This window comes from Physella acuta, unplaced genomic scaffold (genome assembly GCF_028476545.2).
Source record: "Physella acuta isolate Inbredline_101_S28 unplaced genomic scaffold, ASM2847654v3 ptg000144l, whole genome shotgun sequence".
Classification (NCBI taxonomy): Eukaryota; Metazoa; Mollusca; class Gastropoda; family Physidae; genus Physella; species Physella acuta.
In genome coordinates, this window is record NW_026731663.1 from 452,987 (window position 1) to 470,281 (window position 17,295).

General features: G+C 39.0%; 2 protein-coding genes across 6 annotated transcripts in view; one reads left to right on the plus strand and one right to left on the minus strand.

The window, feature by feature from the left end:
- Positions 1-234: 234 nt before the first annotated feature.
- LOC131935374 (uncharacterized) lies at positions 235-10,146 on the plus strand. Of its 2 annotated transcripts, XM_059291748.1 has the most exons (9): positions 235-373; positions 981-1,137; positions 2,329-2,465; positions 3,345-3,498; positions 4,408-4,567; positions 5,333-5,491; positions 6,023-6,049; positions 8,099-8,215; positions 8,888-10,146. In XM_059291748.1, exons 1-9 carry the CDS (start codon positions 310-312, stop codon positions 9,005-9,007), a joined length of 1,095 nt encoding a protein of 364 aa, XP_059147731.1. In that variant the 5' UTR covers positions 235-309; the 3' UTR covers positions 9,008-10,146. The 2 variants fall into 2 exon arrangements, with proteins under 2 accessions (XP_059147731.1, XP_059147732.1); XM_059291749.1 differs by lacking the exon at positions 6,023-6,049 and having other exon boundaries at positions 236-373; positions 8,072-8,215.
- LOC131935375 (putative tRNA N6-adenosine threonylcarbamoyltransferase) overlaps positions 10,135-17,295 on the minus strand; it is a 325,139-nt gene continuing 317,978 nt past the window's right edge. Inside the window, exons 1-13 of one of the 4 annotated variants that reach the window (XM_059291750.1) lie at positions 16,474-16,606; positions 14,448-14,575; positions 14,083-14,202; positions 13,578-13,679; positions 13,332-13,405; positions 13,101-13,196; positions 12,872-12,921; positions 12,552-12,630; positions 12,359-12,458; positions 11,932-11,988; positions 11,730-11,805; positions 10,551-10,649; positions 10,135-10,288 (exon numbers count right to left, since the gene is read on the minus strand). In XM_059291750.1, coding sequence (XP_059147733.1) covers positions 10,249-10,288; positions 10,551-10,649; positions 11,730-11,805; positions 11,932-11,988; positions 12,359-12,458; positions 12,552-12,630; positions 12,872-12,921; positions 13,101-13,196; positions 13,332-13,405; positions 13,578-13,679; positions 14,083-14,202; positions 14,448-14,562 — 1,008 coding nt within the window. In that variant the 5' untranslated portion in view covers positions 14,563-14,575; positions 16,474-16,606 and the 3' untranslated portion in view covers positions 10,135-10,248. Of the gene's footprint in view, positions 10,289-10,550; positions 10,650-11,729; positions 11,806-11,931; positions 11,989-12,358; positions 12,459-12,551; positions 12,631-12,871; positions 12,922-13,100; positions 13,197-13,331; positions 13,406-13,577; positions 13,680-14,082; positions 14,203-14,447; positions 14,585-16,473; positions 16,607-17,295 lie in introns of those variants that run through there. The other 3 variants (XM_059291751.1, XM_059291753.1, XM_059291752.1) reach the window with 3 other exon arrangements.

Below are 17,295 nucleotides of genomic sequence, written 5' to 3' on the forward strand. Positions count from 1 at the left end.
CCCCCCACACACACACACCAACTCACCGTGGCACAGTGACATCATAGAACCTGAGTCGCTCCAAAAAAGGTCAGGTACAGAGACCCTCGCTGCTTGAGTATGTTAATTACGTCATTAGCCAGGAACGTGGGTCCGGCACCTACGTGAGCAGGATCGGCTCACGCGGGGCGTCCAGGACCTGTTCTGAATACACGCGTCACTGCACGTGGGATTCAGCTGGGGCTATTTATATCCCCAGCGGTTGTTGCTCTTCATTCAGTCCGTTTGCCACTTTCCTAGGATTGTTTTAATCCGTGATACAATTACACCATGACGTTCTTACTTGGATTACCTGCTCTTGTCTTGATAAGTGTACACACTATAGCTTTCTCTGGTAGGACTATATGATTTTTCAATTTAAAGTATATATTTACATAAGTGGTGCATATTTTGTGCTTTAACAATAATATTTTTTGTTGCGATTTTCAATTAAAATTTTGCTAGCGAAAATACAAAATCGACTCATTAAAAATCTAAGAATACTTAAAAAGTTGCAGACAGCGTTTTCCCCTGATAAACGTTTAAATGCATTCGACTGAAACTGATTCTTCTCTAGAAGTTTTAGACTGAGACTGTAAATATCGTGTCGCCCTGCTGCCTTTGACAGTTACGAATATTACACAATAATCTGTAACCCTTTTCTCATGACAGTAACGTGACTATAACACAGTGAAAGACAGCCATTGGTAGCAAAGAAAAATCCCCACTACGTACCGGACAGACTTTGTCGACTCTACCAGACAGGTTACTTTATTATTAAAGTTAAACACATTCTATTTAAAACTACAACCAGAACGGACACACATTTTCAGTCTTTAATATCAGAGCTGCACGCACGTTTTCTGACACTGACTGAACCGGACACACCTAAATCTGAGAGTTAAGTTTAAGCTCATGACGAGCCAGTCACTCCCCTAACAAAGTTCTCTCCCCTGTCCCAGCCGCCAATGAGTTCTGTCACCGAGGCTTTCAGGCGGCCGCCAAGTACCACGAGTGCTGGGAGTCTGCGACCTACGCCAACAAGTACCCCCAGCTGTACGAGCCGCACAAGGAATACACGCAAGACTTTCTGCAGGGGTACGCCGTCCATATGTGTAGGTAGGTACAGCCGTCCATATGTGTAGGTAGGTACAGCCGTCCATATGTGTAGGTAGGTACAGCCGTCCATATGTGTAGGTAGGTACAGCCGTCCATATGTGTAGGTAGGTACAGCCGTCCATATGTGTAGGTAGGTATAGCCGTCCATATGTGTAGGTAGGTACAGCCGTCCATATGTGTAGGTAGGTACAGCCGTCTATATGTGTAGGTAGGTATAGCCGTCCATATGTGGTACAGCCGTCCATATGTGTAGGTACAGCCGTCATTATGTGTAGGTAGGTACAGCCGTCCATATGTGTAGGTAGGTACAGCCGTCCATATGTGGTACAGCCGTCCATATGTGTAGGTAGGTACAGCCGTCCATATGTGTAGGTAGATATAGCGACCATATGTCTAGGTAGGTACAGCCGTCCATATGTGTAGGTAGGTACAGCCGTCCATATGTGTAGATAGGTACAGCCGTCCATATGTGTAGGTAGGTACAGCCGTCCATATGTGTAGGTAGGTACAGCCGTCCATATGTGTAGGTAGGTACAGCCGTCCATATGTGTAGGTAGGTACAGCCGTCCATATGTGTAGGTAGGTACAGCCGTCCATATGTGTAGGTAGGTACAGCCGTCCATATGTGTAGGTAGGTACAGCCGTCCATATGTGTAGGTAGGTACAGCCGTCCATATGTGTAGGTAGGTACAGCCGTCCATATGTGTAGGTAGGTACAGCCGTCCATATGTGTAGGTAGGTACAGCCGTCCATATGTGTAGGTAGGTACAGCCGTCCATATGTGTAGGTAGGTACAGCCGTCCATATGTGTAGGTAGGTACAGCCGTCCATATGTGTAGATAGGTACAGCCGTCCATATGTGTAGGTAGGTACAGCCGTTCATATGTGTAGGTAGGTACAGCCGTCCATATGTGTAGGTAGGTACAGCCGTCCATATGTGTAGGTAGGTACTGGTACAGTCCATATGTGTAGATTCGTACAGCTATTATCAATCAAAGAGAATAATGACTTAAATTATTTTTTTTTAAAATTAATTCAACACATTTTTCGGCTATATCTTGAAAACTGTAGCAGGAGTTCACTTTAATATACTTTTCATTTTGTGTATTTAAATGTAGGAAATTATTTTGATATCTCAAATACTAACCCCACCTATGACCCCACCCATCTACCCCCTCCCCACAACAACAGCGTGGTGAAACCCCAGGCACTAGAGTGTTTTAAGAAGGAGGTGGCCGACTGCTCCAACGCCAACAAACTGGTCACCATCGCTAACGAGAGTGGCGGGGCTTGTGAGGGGGATCATCTCAACCCGTTCTTTAAATCACGTGAGTACATCTGGTCTAGCACATGTACGTGAGTACATCTGGTCTAGCACATGTACGTGAGTACATCTGGTCTAGCACATGTACGTGAGTACATCTGGTCTAGCACCAGCACGTGAGTACATCTGGTCTAGCACCAGCGCATGCACATGAACGTGAGTACATCTGGTCTAGCACCAGCGCATGCACATAAACGTGAGTACATCTGGTCTAGCACCAGCACATGCACATGAACGTGAGTACATCTGGTCTAGCACCAGCACATGCACATGAACGTGAGTACATCTGGTCTAGCACCAGCACCAGCACGTGAGTACATCTTGTCTAGCACCAGCACATAAACGTGAGTATATCCATATATCATTGACCATCTTTATCTTCCATATATCATCGACCATCTTTACCTTCCAGATATCATCGACCATCTTTACCTTCCAGATATCATCGACTATCTTTATCTTCCAGATATCATCGACCATCTTTATCTTCCAGATATCATCGACCATCTTTATCTTCCAGATATCATCGACCATCTTTACCTTCCAGATATCATTGACCATATTTATCTTCCAGATATCATCGTCCATTTTTACCTTCCAGATATCATTGACCATCCATCTTTATCTTCCAGATATCATTGACCATCTTTAACTTCCAGATATCATTGACCCTCTTTATCTTCCAGATATCATCGACCATCTTTATATTCCAGATATCATAGACCATCTTTATCTTCCAGATATCATCGACCAGATATCATCGACCATCTTTACCTTCTAGATATCATTGACCATCTTTATATTCCAGATATCATAGACCATCTTTATCTTCCAGATATCATCGATCACCTTCCAGATATCATTGACCATCTTTATCTTCCAGATATCATCGACCATCTACAGACCGTACCTGGAGACTCCCCATGTTTTGACATTGCCGACTCGTCCTATCAATGTTATGTAGCGGCTGGTCAGCAGATCATGGACAGTGGGGTGGACACGGTGGACATCAGCAGATTCCACAAAGTGGCAGACAAGTGGGTCTCATTCTTGTCTTTTTTAAATTCATAAATTAGTACCGCCCTCTACAGCCGTGACAAGCACAAGTTTATCTTATCCGTCTATGTTGGTGAGTAGAATAGACACATAATTCTTCTTCTTCGCTCTTATTTGTTATATTGGATGAGATTTCCTCAAGAACTGTTAAGTACTGATTGTCAACATGTAATCCGCGATATGGCTGATTGACCCCAACAGCCTACTTTTCAGTCTGGATTTGCTGCCATAGCCTTCTCCTCCCAGAAACAAACTACAATGCAGCTGTTGCTTGATTTCGGATTTTTTTATCTCAAAGATGGGTTGCTGTCTCCAGATAACGAGCTTCATCTGCCCAGGAATATTCCAAATTATTCGTGCACGATTTATTTTTACAAGCCATTGAAGTGAAATGCACCTTGAAGTTACTAGAAACCTCATGCAAAAAAATGTATCTCAAAATGATGTAGTTCATCACAGGATCTATAGGTCGAAGATCAAAATGATAACAAATGTTTAAAAAACGACATCTTAGAAGGTGTTGACACGCCAAAGATCGTTAGGACAAAACATTTTCCTTCAAGAAACTGTGACAGACAGACGAAAAAGAGAGGCAGAAGAAATTGTCTGAACACGATATAAGAGAGTGCACTTTGGGTGAGCACCTAGGATGGTGTAGGACTCAGTGGTATGGAAGAAGCTGGTCAAATAGACACTAATGTTGTTCTTCACTCCACCTAGACAATGTGGCCGTTAAAAAGGAAATTATTTAATGTTTTAAATTATAAAGTTATAAATGGCTGTAAGATATCCATGTATTATACAACTATTTCAATGTTATAAATTTTTGGATACAAGTTAGTAACAGATATTGAAACGTATTACTGACAAATACATGTGTTACTTTGAAGATTCTTCAACATCATATGGGACTGCCTTATCGACGTGTTCAAATCAAACTCCGACAAATGCAAGCAGTGGCAGCTGCCCATGTTGTTGGCACTCCAGAAGACGGCCATGCCCTCGTTGTTTGGGATGAAGCTCAATAGGGACCAGGTGGCCAAACTCGAGGTCAGGGCCATGTTCTGTCTGTCTGATGTCGCTTTCTTCCAATGTCTGTCTGATGTCGCTTTCTTTCATTGTCTGTCTGATGTCGCTTTCTCCCATTGTCTGTCTGATGTCGCTTTCTTCCATTGTCTGTCTGGTGTCGCTTTCTTTCATTGTCTGTCTGATGTCGCTTTCTCCCATTGTCTGTCTGATGTCGCTTTCTTCCATTGTCTGTCTGATGTCGCTTTCTGCCATTGTCTGTCTGATGTCGCTTTCTGCCATTCTCTCTGTCTGATATCGCTTTCTTCCATTGTCTGTCTGATGTCGCTTTCTGCCATTCTCTCTGTCTGATGTTGCTTTCTCCCAATTCTGTCTGTCTGATGTCGCTTTATCCCATTCTTATCTGTCTGTTGGATATAACTCTTTTTCTAATTCATGTTAGTTAAAATGTTTATTTTATATTTTTCGCAATATTATCGCAATGATCAATTTAAATCTATAACGAAATTTATATGTATGAGTTATAGCTAGTTATCTATTATTCACTAAGGTTTTTTTTTTGTCTGTCGAGTATTCCTAAAATAAAATTGTAATTAGAACAACGATTATGTTGTTTACTTTAGGATTAAACTTTATTTTCATACAAAACAGAGATTTCACTGATCGTATCAATAGCCGGCCTTACTAGAATACATTTAAAACCATAAAAAATGTTGTTACAAGTAGAATCCAACTTTTTAATGTGCTGTACAATAAACAATGTTGTATTTATTATCTGTGTCCTCTCAGCTCGAAGACGCCAGTAAACTCCCCACGACTAAAGCGCCCCCTGTTGACACGTGCAAGCACGACAATGACAACGTTTTGTTGCTGCTTAAGATATTAACGGATAAATCCCAGGCTAAGAAGGGAGATTTGTTGTTACAGATCAACTCGGAAAGTGGGAAGGTCAGGTCATGTATTCTGTACATATTATATATCTGCATACCCACCGCATATATATATATATATATATATATATATATATATATATATATATATATATATATATATATATATATATATAGATATAGATATAGATATAGATATAGATATAGATATAGATATAGATATAGATATAGATATAGATATAGATATATATGACTGCATATCTAGATGTGCTTTTTGATTGAACTAGTTTTGACCACTGTTAGTTTTAACTACATAGTAAGTTTAGTCCATTTTTATTTTTGAACACTGCTAGCAACTATAACCACTACCATGCAGACAGATCTGACCACAGCTATACAGCCAGATCTGACCAGATCTACACAACTAGATCTAAATACTGCTAGGTTTTCACACTATCCAATCCCCCTTTCAGCCAGAGCTAGTGGTGGCCGGTGACAAGGTCCAGTGTGTTAACTTTCTAATTCCCCCTCCAGCTAGTGGTGACCGGTGACAAGGTCCAGTGTGTTAACTTTCTAATCCCCCTTTCAGCCAGAGCTAGTGGTGGCCGGTGACAAGGTCCAGTGTGTTAACTTTATAATTCCCCTGCCAGTGACAAGGTCCAGTGTGTTAACTTTCTAATTCCCCCGCCAGCTAGTGGTGGCCGGTGACAAGGTCCAGTGTGTTAACTTTCTAATTCCCCCGCCAGCTAGTGGTGGCCGGTGACAAGGTCCAGTGTTAACTTTCTAATTCCCCTTCCAGCCAGAACTAGTGGTGGCCGGTGACAAGGTCCAGTGTGTTAACTTTCTAATTCCCCCGCCAGCCAGAGCTAGTGGTGGCTGGTGACAAGGTCCAGTGTTAACTTTCTAATTCCCCCGCCAGCTAGTGGTGGCCGGTGACAAGGTCCAGTGTGTTAACTTTCTAATTCCCCCGCCAGCTAGTGGTGGCCGGTGACAAGGTCCAGTGTTAACTTTCTAATTCCCCTTTCAGCCAGAGCTAGTGGTGGCCGGTGACTATGTCCAGTGTGTTAACTTTCTAATTCCCCTTCCAGCCAGAGCTAGTGGTGGCCGGTGACAAGGTCCAGTGTGTTAACTTTCTAATTCCCCCTCCAGCCAGAGCTAGTGGTGGCCGGTGACAAGGTCCAGTGTGTTAACTTTCTAATTCCCCCTCCAGCCAGAGCTAGTGGTGGCCGGTGACAAGGTCCAGTGTGTTAACTTTCTAATTCCCCCTCCAGCCAGAGCTAGTGGTGGCCGGTGACAAGGTCCAGTGTGTTAACTTTCTAATTCCCCCTCCAGCCAGAGCTAGTGGTGGCCGGTGACAAGGTCCAGTGTTAACTTTCTAATTCCCCTTCCAGCCAGAACTAGTGGTGGCCGGTGACAAGGTCCAGTGTGTTAACTTTCTAATTCCCCCGCCAGCCAGAGCTAGTGGTGGCTGGTGACAAGGTCCAGTGTTAACTTTCTAATTCCCCCGCCAGCTAGTGGTGGCCGGTGACAAGGTCCAGTGTGTTAACTTTCTAATTCCCCCGCCAGCTAGTGGTGGCCGGTGACAAGGTCCAGTGTTAACTTTCTAATTCCCCTTTCAGCCAGAGCTAGTGGTGGCCGGTGACTATGTCCAGTGTGTTAACTTTCTAATTCCCCCTCCAGCCAGAGCTAGTGGTGGCCGGTGACAAGGTCCAGTGTGTTAACTTTCTAATTCCCCCTCCAGCCAGAGCTAGTGGTGGCCGGTGACAAGGTCCAGTGTGTTAACTTTCTAATTCCCCTGCCAGTGACAAGGTCCAGTGTGTTAACTTTCTAATTCCCCTGCCAGTGACTAGGTCCAGTGTGTTAACTTTCTAATTCCCCTTCCAGCCAGAGCTAGTGGTGGCCGGTGACAAGGTCCAGTGTGTTAACTTTCTAATTCCCCTGCCAGTGACTAGGTCCAGTGTGTTAACTTTCTAATTCCCCTTCCAGCCAGAGCTAGTGGTGGCCGGTGACTATGTCCAGTGTGTTAACTTTCTAATTCCCCCTCCAGCCAGAGCTAGTGGTGGCCGGTGACAAGGTCCAGTGTGTTAACTTTCTAATTCCCCCTCCAGCCAGAGCTAGTGGTGGCCGGTGACAAGGTCCAGTGTGTTAACTTTCTAATTCCCCCTCCAGCCAGAGCTAGTGGTGGCCGGTGACAAGGTCCAGTGTGTTAACTTTCTAATTCCCCTGCCAGTGACAAGGTCCAGTGTGTTAACTTTCTAATTCCCCTGCCAGTGACTAGGTCCAGTGTGTTAACTTTCTAATTCCCCTTCCAGCCAGAGCTAGTGGTGGCCGGTGACAAGGTCCAGTGTGTTAACTTTCTAATTCCCCTGCCAGTGACTAGGTCCAGTGTGTTAACTTTCTAATTCCCCTTCCAGCCAGAGCTAGTGGTGGCCGGTGACAAAGTCCAGTGTGTTAACTTTCTAATTCCCCTGCCAGTGACAAGGTCCAGTGTGTTAACTTTCTAATTCCCCTTTCAGCCAGAGCTAGTGGTGGCCGGTGACTATGTCCAGTGTGTTAACTTTCTAATTCCCCTTTCAGCCAGAGCTAGTGGTGGCCGGTGACTATGTCCAGTGTGTTAACTTTCTAATTCCCCCTCCAGCCAGAGCTAGTGGTGGCCGGTGATAAGGTCCAAGACGGTAAAGACGTGGACAACTACATCAAGCAGATGCTGGAGAACGAGGCCACGTCCCTGTCGGCAGACCAGATCAAACAGATGAGGAAAGAGTTGAAGAAGAAAAACAAGGTAGGCACGCGCTAGATGAGATCTTCTTCTTCTTCGTTCTTAATTATCAGTGTTGAAGGGGATCGAGATTTATCTGCCAGTGGGTTTGAATTCGAGACTTTGTACGAATTTATCAACCTTGAGCTTTTTGCCAACTCGACCACGCCTCCAACACAATTAAGCGTTACGTGTCAACTGGTTATGCGCCATTTAGGCCATTGACTCCGATTTCAGCCTGCTTTTCTTTTTGGATTTGCTTCCATAGCCTTTGTCCAACCAAGAACAAACTACAAGGCAGCAGTAGTTTAATTTTGGAGTTGTCTCTCTTAGAAGAGTGGCTGTCCCCAGCTAACGAGCCTCATCTGCCTCGAGACTGTTCGGTTTAGCAACCATGAGCTATACCGATTCGACCGAAGCCGAACCCTGCTAGATGAGATAATTAAACTGGTTGTAGTGGAAGCTGTTCTCCTTTTTAACTTTTAATTGTGGTGGCAATGATGAAAGTTACTTTGCCAGGTTATTTTAAAATAATTTGCATTAGTGAATGTCTATATTAGCAATGCAGTAGTGTCTTCATAGGCAAGTCCTCAACAAAACATTTTGTACTGTTAACGATTACAGACTTAAATTGAATTCTTTGGATTAGTTCCCTTCCCAGTATTTACTTCCCTTGAAATGTGATTCTATTTTTAGGATATAAAAAACTACATCAATCGCATAAAGCAAGCTCAGAACAAAAGCAAGCAAGACAAAAAGGGGAAAACAGCAAAGCCAAAAATAGTTGATGAAGATGAAATGATGATTAACAAATAAATAAACACGTCCACACAAAGGCATGTTTCAAGGGGAAGTAACTATCTATCAACACAACCTGAGTTATGATGCTTAACTGTGTAGTTAAATATTAATTTTCTGACGTACTCAATGAATTTATGAGGTTGTACAAAACACAATCAGTTGCTGATGGGATACAACTCTGCCTAACACAAACTAACCTTTAAAATGTGCAATACATTCATTAACACTAACAGAATATGGAATATGAAATTTTATTGCTTATTATAACAATGATTCTTGTGATAAATTATTGAACTGTTTTCTATGTTTTTAATGTCTTCTATTCCTTAAAATAAATTATCGTGACATTTTTAAAGTAAGGTTTAAAAAAAACAATACCATGAAAGTTACTGTTTTTTTAAATATGGGTGTATTAAATTCTTTTGGAAAATAACTGTATCTTCTTATTGAGGAAAGGATTTAATTAGGTTTTCTTCAAGGTTTCCTAAGCAGCTAATTATTGCCGAGCGTTACATGCAATAAAATGTTTCAGCCAAGAAATAAGGGAGAAGTTAAGAACATGAATATTACAGCAAAAAAATAACCATTTAGAACATTTTTGTCTTTGCTTCTTATTTATCTGAATTTATTGTTTAAAATGTAATATTATTTTGTCCATCATTGTGTATCTCCAAAAGCAACATCTGACCCAAGGATAAATTGGTCCTATTTTTTCTACTATGGTCAAATCCTGAGAGTGACACTTTTTTCTGAAAGTCAGCTTTGTTTAGACTGTTATAATTAGAGTTAGACTTTTCAAAGTCTGCTTTGTTTAGAATAACTATAGAGCAAAACTTGTTCAAAAATTCTCCTCTGTTTAGATTAAATATAGAGCACGACTTTTTTCCTGAGAGTCTGCCCTGTTTAGACTGAGAAGCTCACTAGCTTAGACAGACAAGTATTTTATAAGGCATGTTTGCATTACAAATTTTATAATGCTTCGTAAATAATGTCATAAATATTGTAATTAATAAAGCTAATTTTTGTCTAGTCAACACAGCTTTTGAAAATATTTTGTTTCTTAACAGTTGTTAAAATTTCTGTTTATCACAGTATTTAAAAACCATGTTCTATATCCAAAAATAACTTGAAAAGTCAGGGACTGATAGGCATGTGACAGATTTATTGTATATACATCAATCATGACATAAACAAGACATAGCTAAAGAAGAGGTTTGATGGCAAATACATATGATATGAAGCTACACCCAGTGAAGCTAGGACCTCCATGTTACTTCAACTTCATCCGTCCTATATCTACAAGACAGAAAAATATAAAAGTAAATGAAAAACCACAACATTAAAATACTTCAAAAGACAAGAAACAATACATTTTAATTTTACACAATCAATAAGACCTGAATGATCTGTATTCCTTGCTAACTTGCACAATGCAAGTTTTAATCATTCCCTCCTTTATTCATGTATATCCTACCATGAATTATGGCAATACATCTATTTCTTTTAATATTTACATTTAAATGCTTTTTTTATATTTGACATTTGTATTTGATCTCACCTTTGTGTACAAGTTGTCTGCTCTAAAGGTGTGACTATGCCAGTCCGGAACATCTCCCACCCTGCCTGAGCTATCATGGCACCGTTGTCAATACAAAATCTGGGTACACGGAAATACAAAAGATACATTGGTTACACAATACGAAATCTGGGTACACGGAAATACAAAAGATATATTGGTTACACAATACAAAATCTGGGTACACGGAAATACAAAAGATACATTGGTTACACAATACAAAATCTGGGCAAACAAAAATATAAAAGAAACATTGGTTACACAATACAAAATCTGGGTACACGGAGATACAAAAGATACATTGGTTACACAATACAAAATCTGGGCATACAAAAATATAAAAGAAACATTGGTAGAACTGTACAAGGTGGCCACACTTTATGCAAGGGTTCTCATCATATACAGGCTGCAGCCCCACTCCACACTAGACTAGAGATCACAAAATTTTTTAATGACCACAATACCATTTTAAAGACTAAAAAACCAATGAATGTGGTTTCAATTAGGTGACCACAACACCATTTCATCATCATCCTTTGATGCCCAAGACACATGAAGTAGAGTTCATCTGTTTCAATGACCTCAGCATAAAAGGGGATAGTGTGGTCAGCACTATGCCCAGCTGCCTTTGTTTCACTAACCTAGTCACCCATCAAAGCTGGGTGGAGTCAGCCACATCCTAGACTTGAGCCCAGGATCAGACTTCCAGGTTGGCACTAGCACTCTACCTCTTGCCCATGCCACCCCCCCCCCCCTCCCCAACACATTTTTAATGAGCACAAATAATATCTGTTCAACTTTAAAATGAATATACAAAATGGTCTTTATGAGAATAGGGTGGAATTTTTGTGACTATTTAAATAAAACCTTTTTTCCCTTCCTACTTTACCAACTGAAGTTGAAGTAAATATTGCTGTAGTACAAGGGTCTCCAAACTTTTCAGTCCGAGGGCCGCATTAACTATTAAATTTCAGTTCGGGGGCCAGTTTCTTCCAGGCATGTCTTTGATTTTTCTGGGCAAAGTTCCTCAGTTATCAGCAACAAACGTTTTTTCCGTGGACAAAAATATCCCCGCGGCCAGATGAGAGGACCTCGCGGGCCACATCCGGCCCGAGGGCCGTAGTTTGGAGACCCCTGGTGTAGTATAAGCTAGACTCTAACCTTTCATCAGTAGCATACAGAGTTGCTCCCCTTTCTTCAGCCATGATGGCCATCATCTCTTGTAACCTTTTATTACCTGATAGAATAAAAGTTTCTTTCATCAACACAAATTTTAAACAATCAAAAAAAAAAAAATACTAATATAAAACAATAAAAAAAACATTGTCTGAAGAAATGTAGTAAAAAACTTTCAAGTACTTACATCCCACACCTCCTACAATTAAAACTTCCTCTGATCCACAATGAGCCATGGCACGTTCTAATCAATGGTGAAGAGAAGATAATAGAAACATTAAATCACTCATCTAATAAACCAATGTGTCTAAACTACAGTGAAGAGAAAGTAAAAACATTACAGCATTCTTTATTATATGTTTATATTTAAGCTACCAAAAATATTAGCCACTTGGATTTATAAACAAAAATTTTTTAAATGTCGCTCAATATTTTGATTGGTAATAATTTTCTTTTATAAATAAATACATTTTTAAATAAATACAAAAGAACATTAATAGTGGCTAAGCTCTAAGCATTTAATAATTTTATAAACTGAGTTCAGTTAACTTAAAGCTTTAAGGTCTTATAATATAATTTGCAATAGGTAATCAATAGTAAAGCTGACACAATACCTGTAATTTCTATGAGCATAGCAAAAACTGTTTCCTGTAGTGAGAAGCACAGGTCCTCTGGTGTATATTCTTTACTTTCAAGTAGAGCTGGCGCTTTTTCCTGAAGGTGAATGAACAGTGTAACCATACTTCATCTACCTGATGCTTTTAATTAACTACCTGAAGCTATTTGATGAGGATAAATATTTTTTACCTCTATGTAAGATAAAAGTCCAGAAAATGAGACATCCATTCCTTTAACAGCATAAGGCATTTCAAGGAATTTTTTACCCCTAAAAAAAGAAAACTATTTTTAGTTTGCAAAACAGTTTGCTAAGGCATATAGGTACATAATAGCAAATACATTTTTTCAATAATGTTTCTTAACTAGAAAGTTGTTTTTTTAAAAACATTCCCCACTAAAAATATACTTAGTTACCACCATCAAGCTATTAAGGCCACTTAAAGCCAATTTGACAAAAATTGGTTTCCTTAAGATTCAGATAACAGGATTTGTAATCGAAACAAACTCACTTTTTAGCCAGTTGTTCAATATTGTAACCAGGACTTGGATCATTTGAGAGCTGAAAAAATTAGTTTAAGATTTCTGATCAATCCTGAATATTCATGTCATCAAGCTTGAACCACATCACCATTGTAACTGTTTAACCACAAGTTAACAGTACAAGATAATGTAATTTAAAAAGTTGCACAAAACAATGTAGATGACAAACAATATCAAACATACAAAACTAACAATTACCTTTAGTACTCTAGCAAATCTATCCAGGCAATTTCCAACTGCAATATCAATGGTTTCTCCAAATATTCTATAGCACTTTTCTAGATAAGCAATTACCTGTTAAAAAAAAACATTTCCAAAATCAAACACACAACCATTATATTCATCTGATGATGTAGAACTAGATATACCAAACTATTCAATAGCAACACCAAATGCTGTTTATTCAGTTGCTTTAATCATGAAATATACCTGTGTATTGCCACCACTAACATATAGGACGGTGGGATTTTGTGCTCCAGTGATCAAGCGACCCATTTCAATATCTTTATGTAGTTAAGGACAGATGCTTGTTTAAATTTACAGTGTAGAGTTTAAAATCAACCCACTGCATTTAATCAATTAATTGATTTTTAAAAGTTATGGTTAACTTAGCAACTGTTTTGCATATATAATATACCCCTCAAAAAGTGAAATTATATTTAGAGCTTAGGATACGACCAATGCAATGATTGACTGCTACTATAGGTTTATTCCACAACTGGGCAACTGTTCGCGCCACGAGTGCTGTTGATACTAATGGAGCACCCATACCAGGACCTGCAAAAGTTGACAAAAAATGTCACGTCAAGCATGGAGTATAAAAACTAAAGATTCCTCTTTAGACCTAGTGATCCATTGGACAGGTGAAGTAGAGTTCATAAGGTTCTTGACCTCAGTATACAAAGGGATAATGTGGTCAGCACTATGCCCAGCCGTCATTACTTTTCCTAATGTAAGGTACCCATTCCAGTGACTTGAACCCAGATTCAAACTCAAGACTTTTGGGTTAGCAGTCTAGCACTCTACCACTAGGCCACAATCCCAAAGCATGGTGTATAGTTATTTAATCAGCAAAGAACTATTCAACTGTTTTAAACATTAATTTGTCAACTCTTTAAATAACAAAAATTATCAAAATAATAAAATGCTGGGTTTTTTTATTTACTCAGTAAATATTCACCTTTAGTATAACAAATAACATCAATTTCTTCTGGCTTGATGTTAGCCTCATCTAAGGCTTGTTTCAAAACATCAAGTGCATGCTCTCTGTGATGTTTAGCTGTGTCTTTGGGAAGAAACCCTGAAGGAAAGTAACAAAATGTTATTTCTGTCTAGGACTGACTCAAAATTAACCTATCTAAAAGTTTCACACAAACAACTTACAACTATAGTCGATGTTATATATCCTTTGATTTACTAAAAGTTAATCCATCTAAAAGTATTACCAACAACTATATTCAATATTATTTGTATAGCTTTCACTAAAAGTTAATCCATCTAAAAGTATCACCCACAACTAAATAAAGCAGCATTTGCACATCTTACCTTGACCTGGTGGTGTGATGTATGTATGCCTTGGGTTAGATAAGACAACTCCATCTTTAACAATGCCAATGCCTAGCTTATTAGCACTCCCCTCAAATCCTATAGCAATGACCATTTTTTGTGTTCACCTAAATAAGCTAAGATATTTACAAAAAAAAATTAAAATAAAATATAAAACTATATTCATATCATTAAGTAAATAATTCAACAAGCACAAAAAACAAGTTAATTAAAAAGTCTAGTGACATTTAAGCGCAATTTCCTTATGTTATCTCAAAATAGCTCTGTCGTAGCGTAAATCAAGAGCAGGGTTAGTAAAACCATTGGTTAGTTATTTTTTTTCTTCAGTATTTTACATGTTTTATTTACAATAGAGTTACATGACTAAAAACCATTGCGCGCCTAGCTACTGAACGTGATGACGCAGCCATTGAACGTTATGGCGCAGCTATTGAACGTGATGACGCGTGTGGTGTGTGTGGAAAAAATGCCTACTAATTCGGTCAAAATTTTAATTAAATCAAAAAAATTTTTGTGACCGAACGAAAGGATATTTTTGAAAACTTTCTTCGGCAATATTGTTCTAAATTATGGCAGGAATCGATTGGTACATGTTTCAAGTCGTTAAGTGGTCTGGTTGCCGAGATATGGGCCAAAAACTGCATTTTTAAAAGGTTTTTTGGCTTTTCCGGGAAATCCATGAAAGAAACCCGGAATGTTTATGGCCTATGTTCATCCTGGTAACTTGCTTAACATAATTGCTTTTGGAACTAGTCCTCGATATTGCTTCGTTGAGGAGGAGATACGACTCAAAGCTGCGGACACACATTCATCCATCCATTCATTCATTCATCCATCCATTCCCAGAAATGACGAGTTAATAAACGCAATTCTCCAGAATGGAAATTGCGCTAAAAATATGTGTTAAAAAGGTGTATGTCATCTCAAAAGTAGTGGTTTGTCATGTAGTTATACACAGGGTGTTATGTTACAAAGCTGTTATATCCCAAACTCCATATTTTAACTGGAAATGTAGGGGATCATCTTATTGACAGAATATATTGTAGGCCTCCTATAGGCCTTTTTTCTTTTTTTAAATTGTGTCCTTATGTGAATGAAAGCCAGCGGTTTATGGAAATGTACATTTATAGCCTAAATTTTATATGCTAACATTAACAGAAAATTATTAAATTCATTATGAAGGTTGATTAATTAATTTTTGTTAAGGCACAAGCGTAAGACATAATTACATTACGAGTAACCTAATCAGTACATCTAATACTACATGAGTGGGCATAGTGATACTACTCTACTATTATTAAATTATTAGAATTAGACCTATATACTATATAGTATTCTACTAGCTGCATATCCGTGCTTTGCCACGTTTTTTTTTAAATGTACCAACCTTTGAACTTGGGAAAAGAACAAAACCAAACACAAATGAAAACAAATATGCAAATGCAACACAAAGACTAAAGACAAATGCAAACACAAAAGAAATACAAACACAAACTTAAACACAAACGTTTTATCAAATGGCTATATTAAACAAACGGGCATGTATGAAATGCTCTAACAAAAGTCAGTGCAATTTGCCCTCATTCCCCAACCCACGATATATTAGAATCACTGCTGAACAACATGATTTCCCACATTCTTTAACTCTAATAAGTAATAAGTCTAATTTAACCACCGGTTTAAATAACACCCAAAAACAGTGATTTTTTAAAGAGAGAAATAAACAAAAACTATACTATAGGGTCCCTAGGCCTATCTATTTTAATTATGAGCCTTAACTTCTACTTATTACACATTACAAGTTATTTTATAATTTTATTAGTCAAATATTAGATCTAGATATTCTAGTGTAGGCTTTAGTCTTTAGGTAATAGGAAATAGGTAGATCTAGATCTAGGCCTTAGCCTGGCTTTTACTTTTACTTTTTTACTAAAAAAAAGTTTTAGCCAATCCGCAGTTTGTAGTGATTGTTTTGGGGAATAGTTAAAATTTAATTTAAACTCACTTTTAGTCAGTTAAAGTCTCTAGGCTACAAATAATTTAGATAGCGCCTAATTTTATTTGGGCCTAATATATTTAAATATTTAGTAGGCCTACAGATTTTACAAAGCAGCAGTTATATGGGGGCTGCCATGTTGTAACTTAAAAAACCAACCTCATGTAGATCTATGTCTAGCCGCAGTTCAATATTTTTGTAAATTAGATCCCATTATTAAGGGCAAGTAAAATACAAAATATATAATACGAGCCGACCCGCGGCGTATCATACGCAATTATTTAGTTGTTTTATTTTCTACTTTTCAGTATTTCATAATTTGTGAATTGGAAATTTGTGAATTCGAAATTTTTTTACCGCCCACCCCCCGCCCCGAACGAAATGAAATTTATATAATTTATAAAGAAAATATATACTTATAACAGTGTCCGCCCCCCCCCCCCCCCCCCCGAAGAAAGTCTACCGCCCCCCCCCCCCCCCCCGGAGAAAAAAGTCTGGAAGAAACACTGCTGCTGTCACTGAAAATATTTGCTTTAAAACACTATCAGTAAGTCGTTAAGGACGATAACCCCCCCCTCCTTTCCCCCAACCCCTAACCCGGGCAGTAACCCCCCCCCCCCCCCCCCGTGAAAGCAGCCTCCTCTTAGCTACCTCCCCTAAGTTTAAAATAGTTTCAAACTAAATTATCTGCCCCTAATAGCCGTCACTAAACCTGGCTCTACAATTGTAAACAATTAGCGTGAACCCCAGCTCACCAGACTTCCTAGAGAGGAAGAGAGGGGACTGCAAGGAGCGCTTACAGCTTGTTTTCTAACGTCTCCAAGAAGAGAA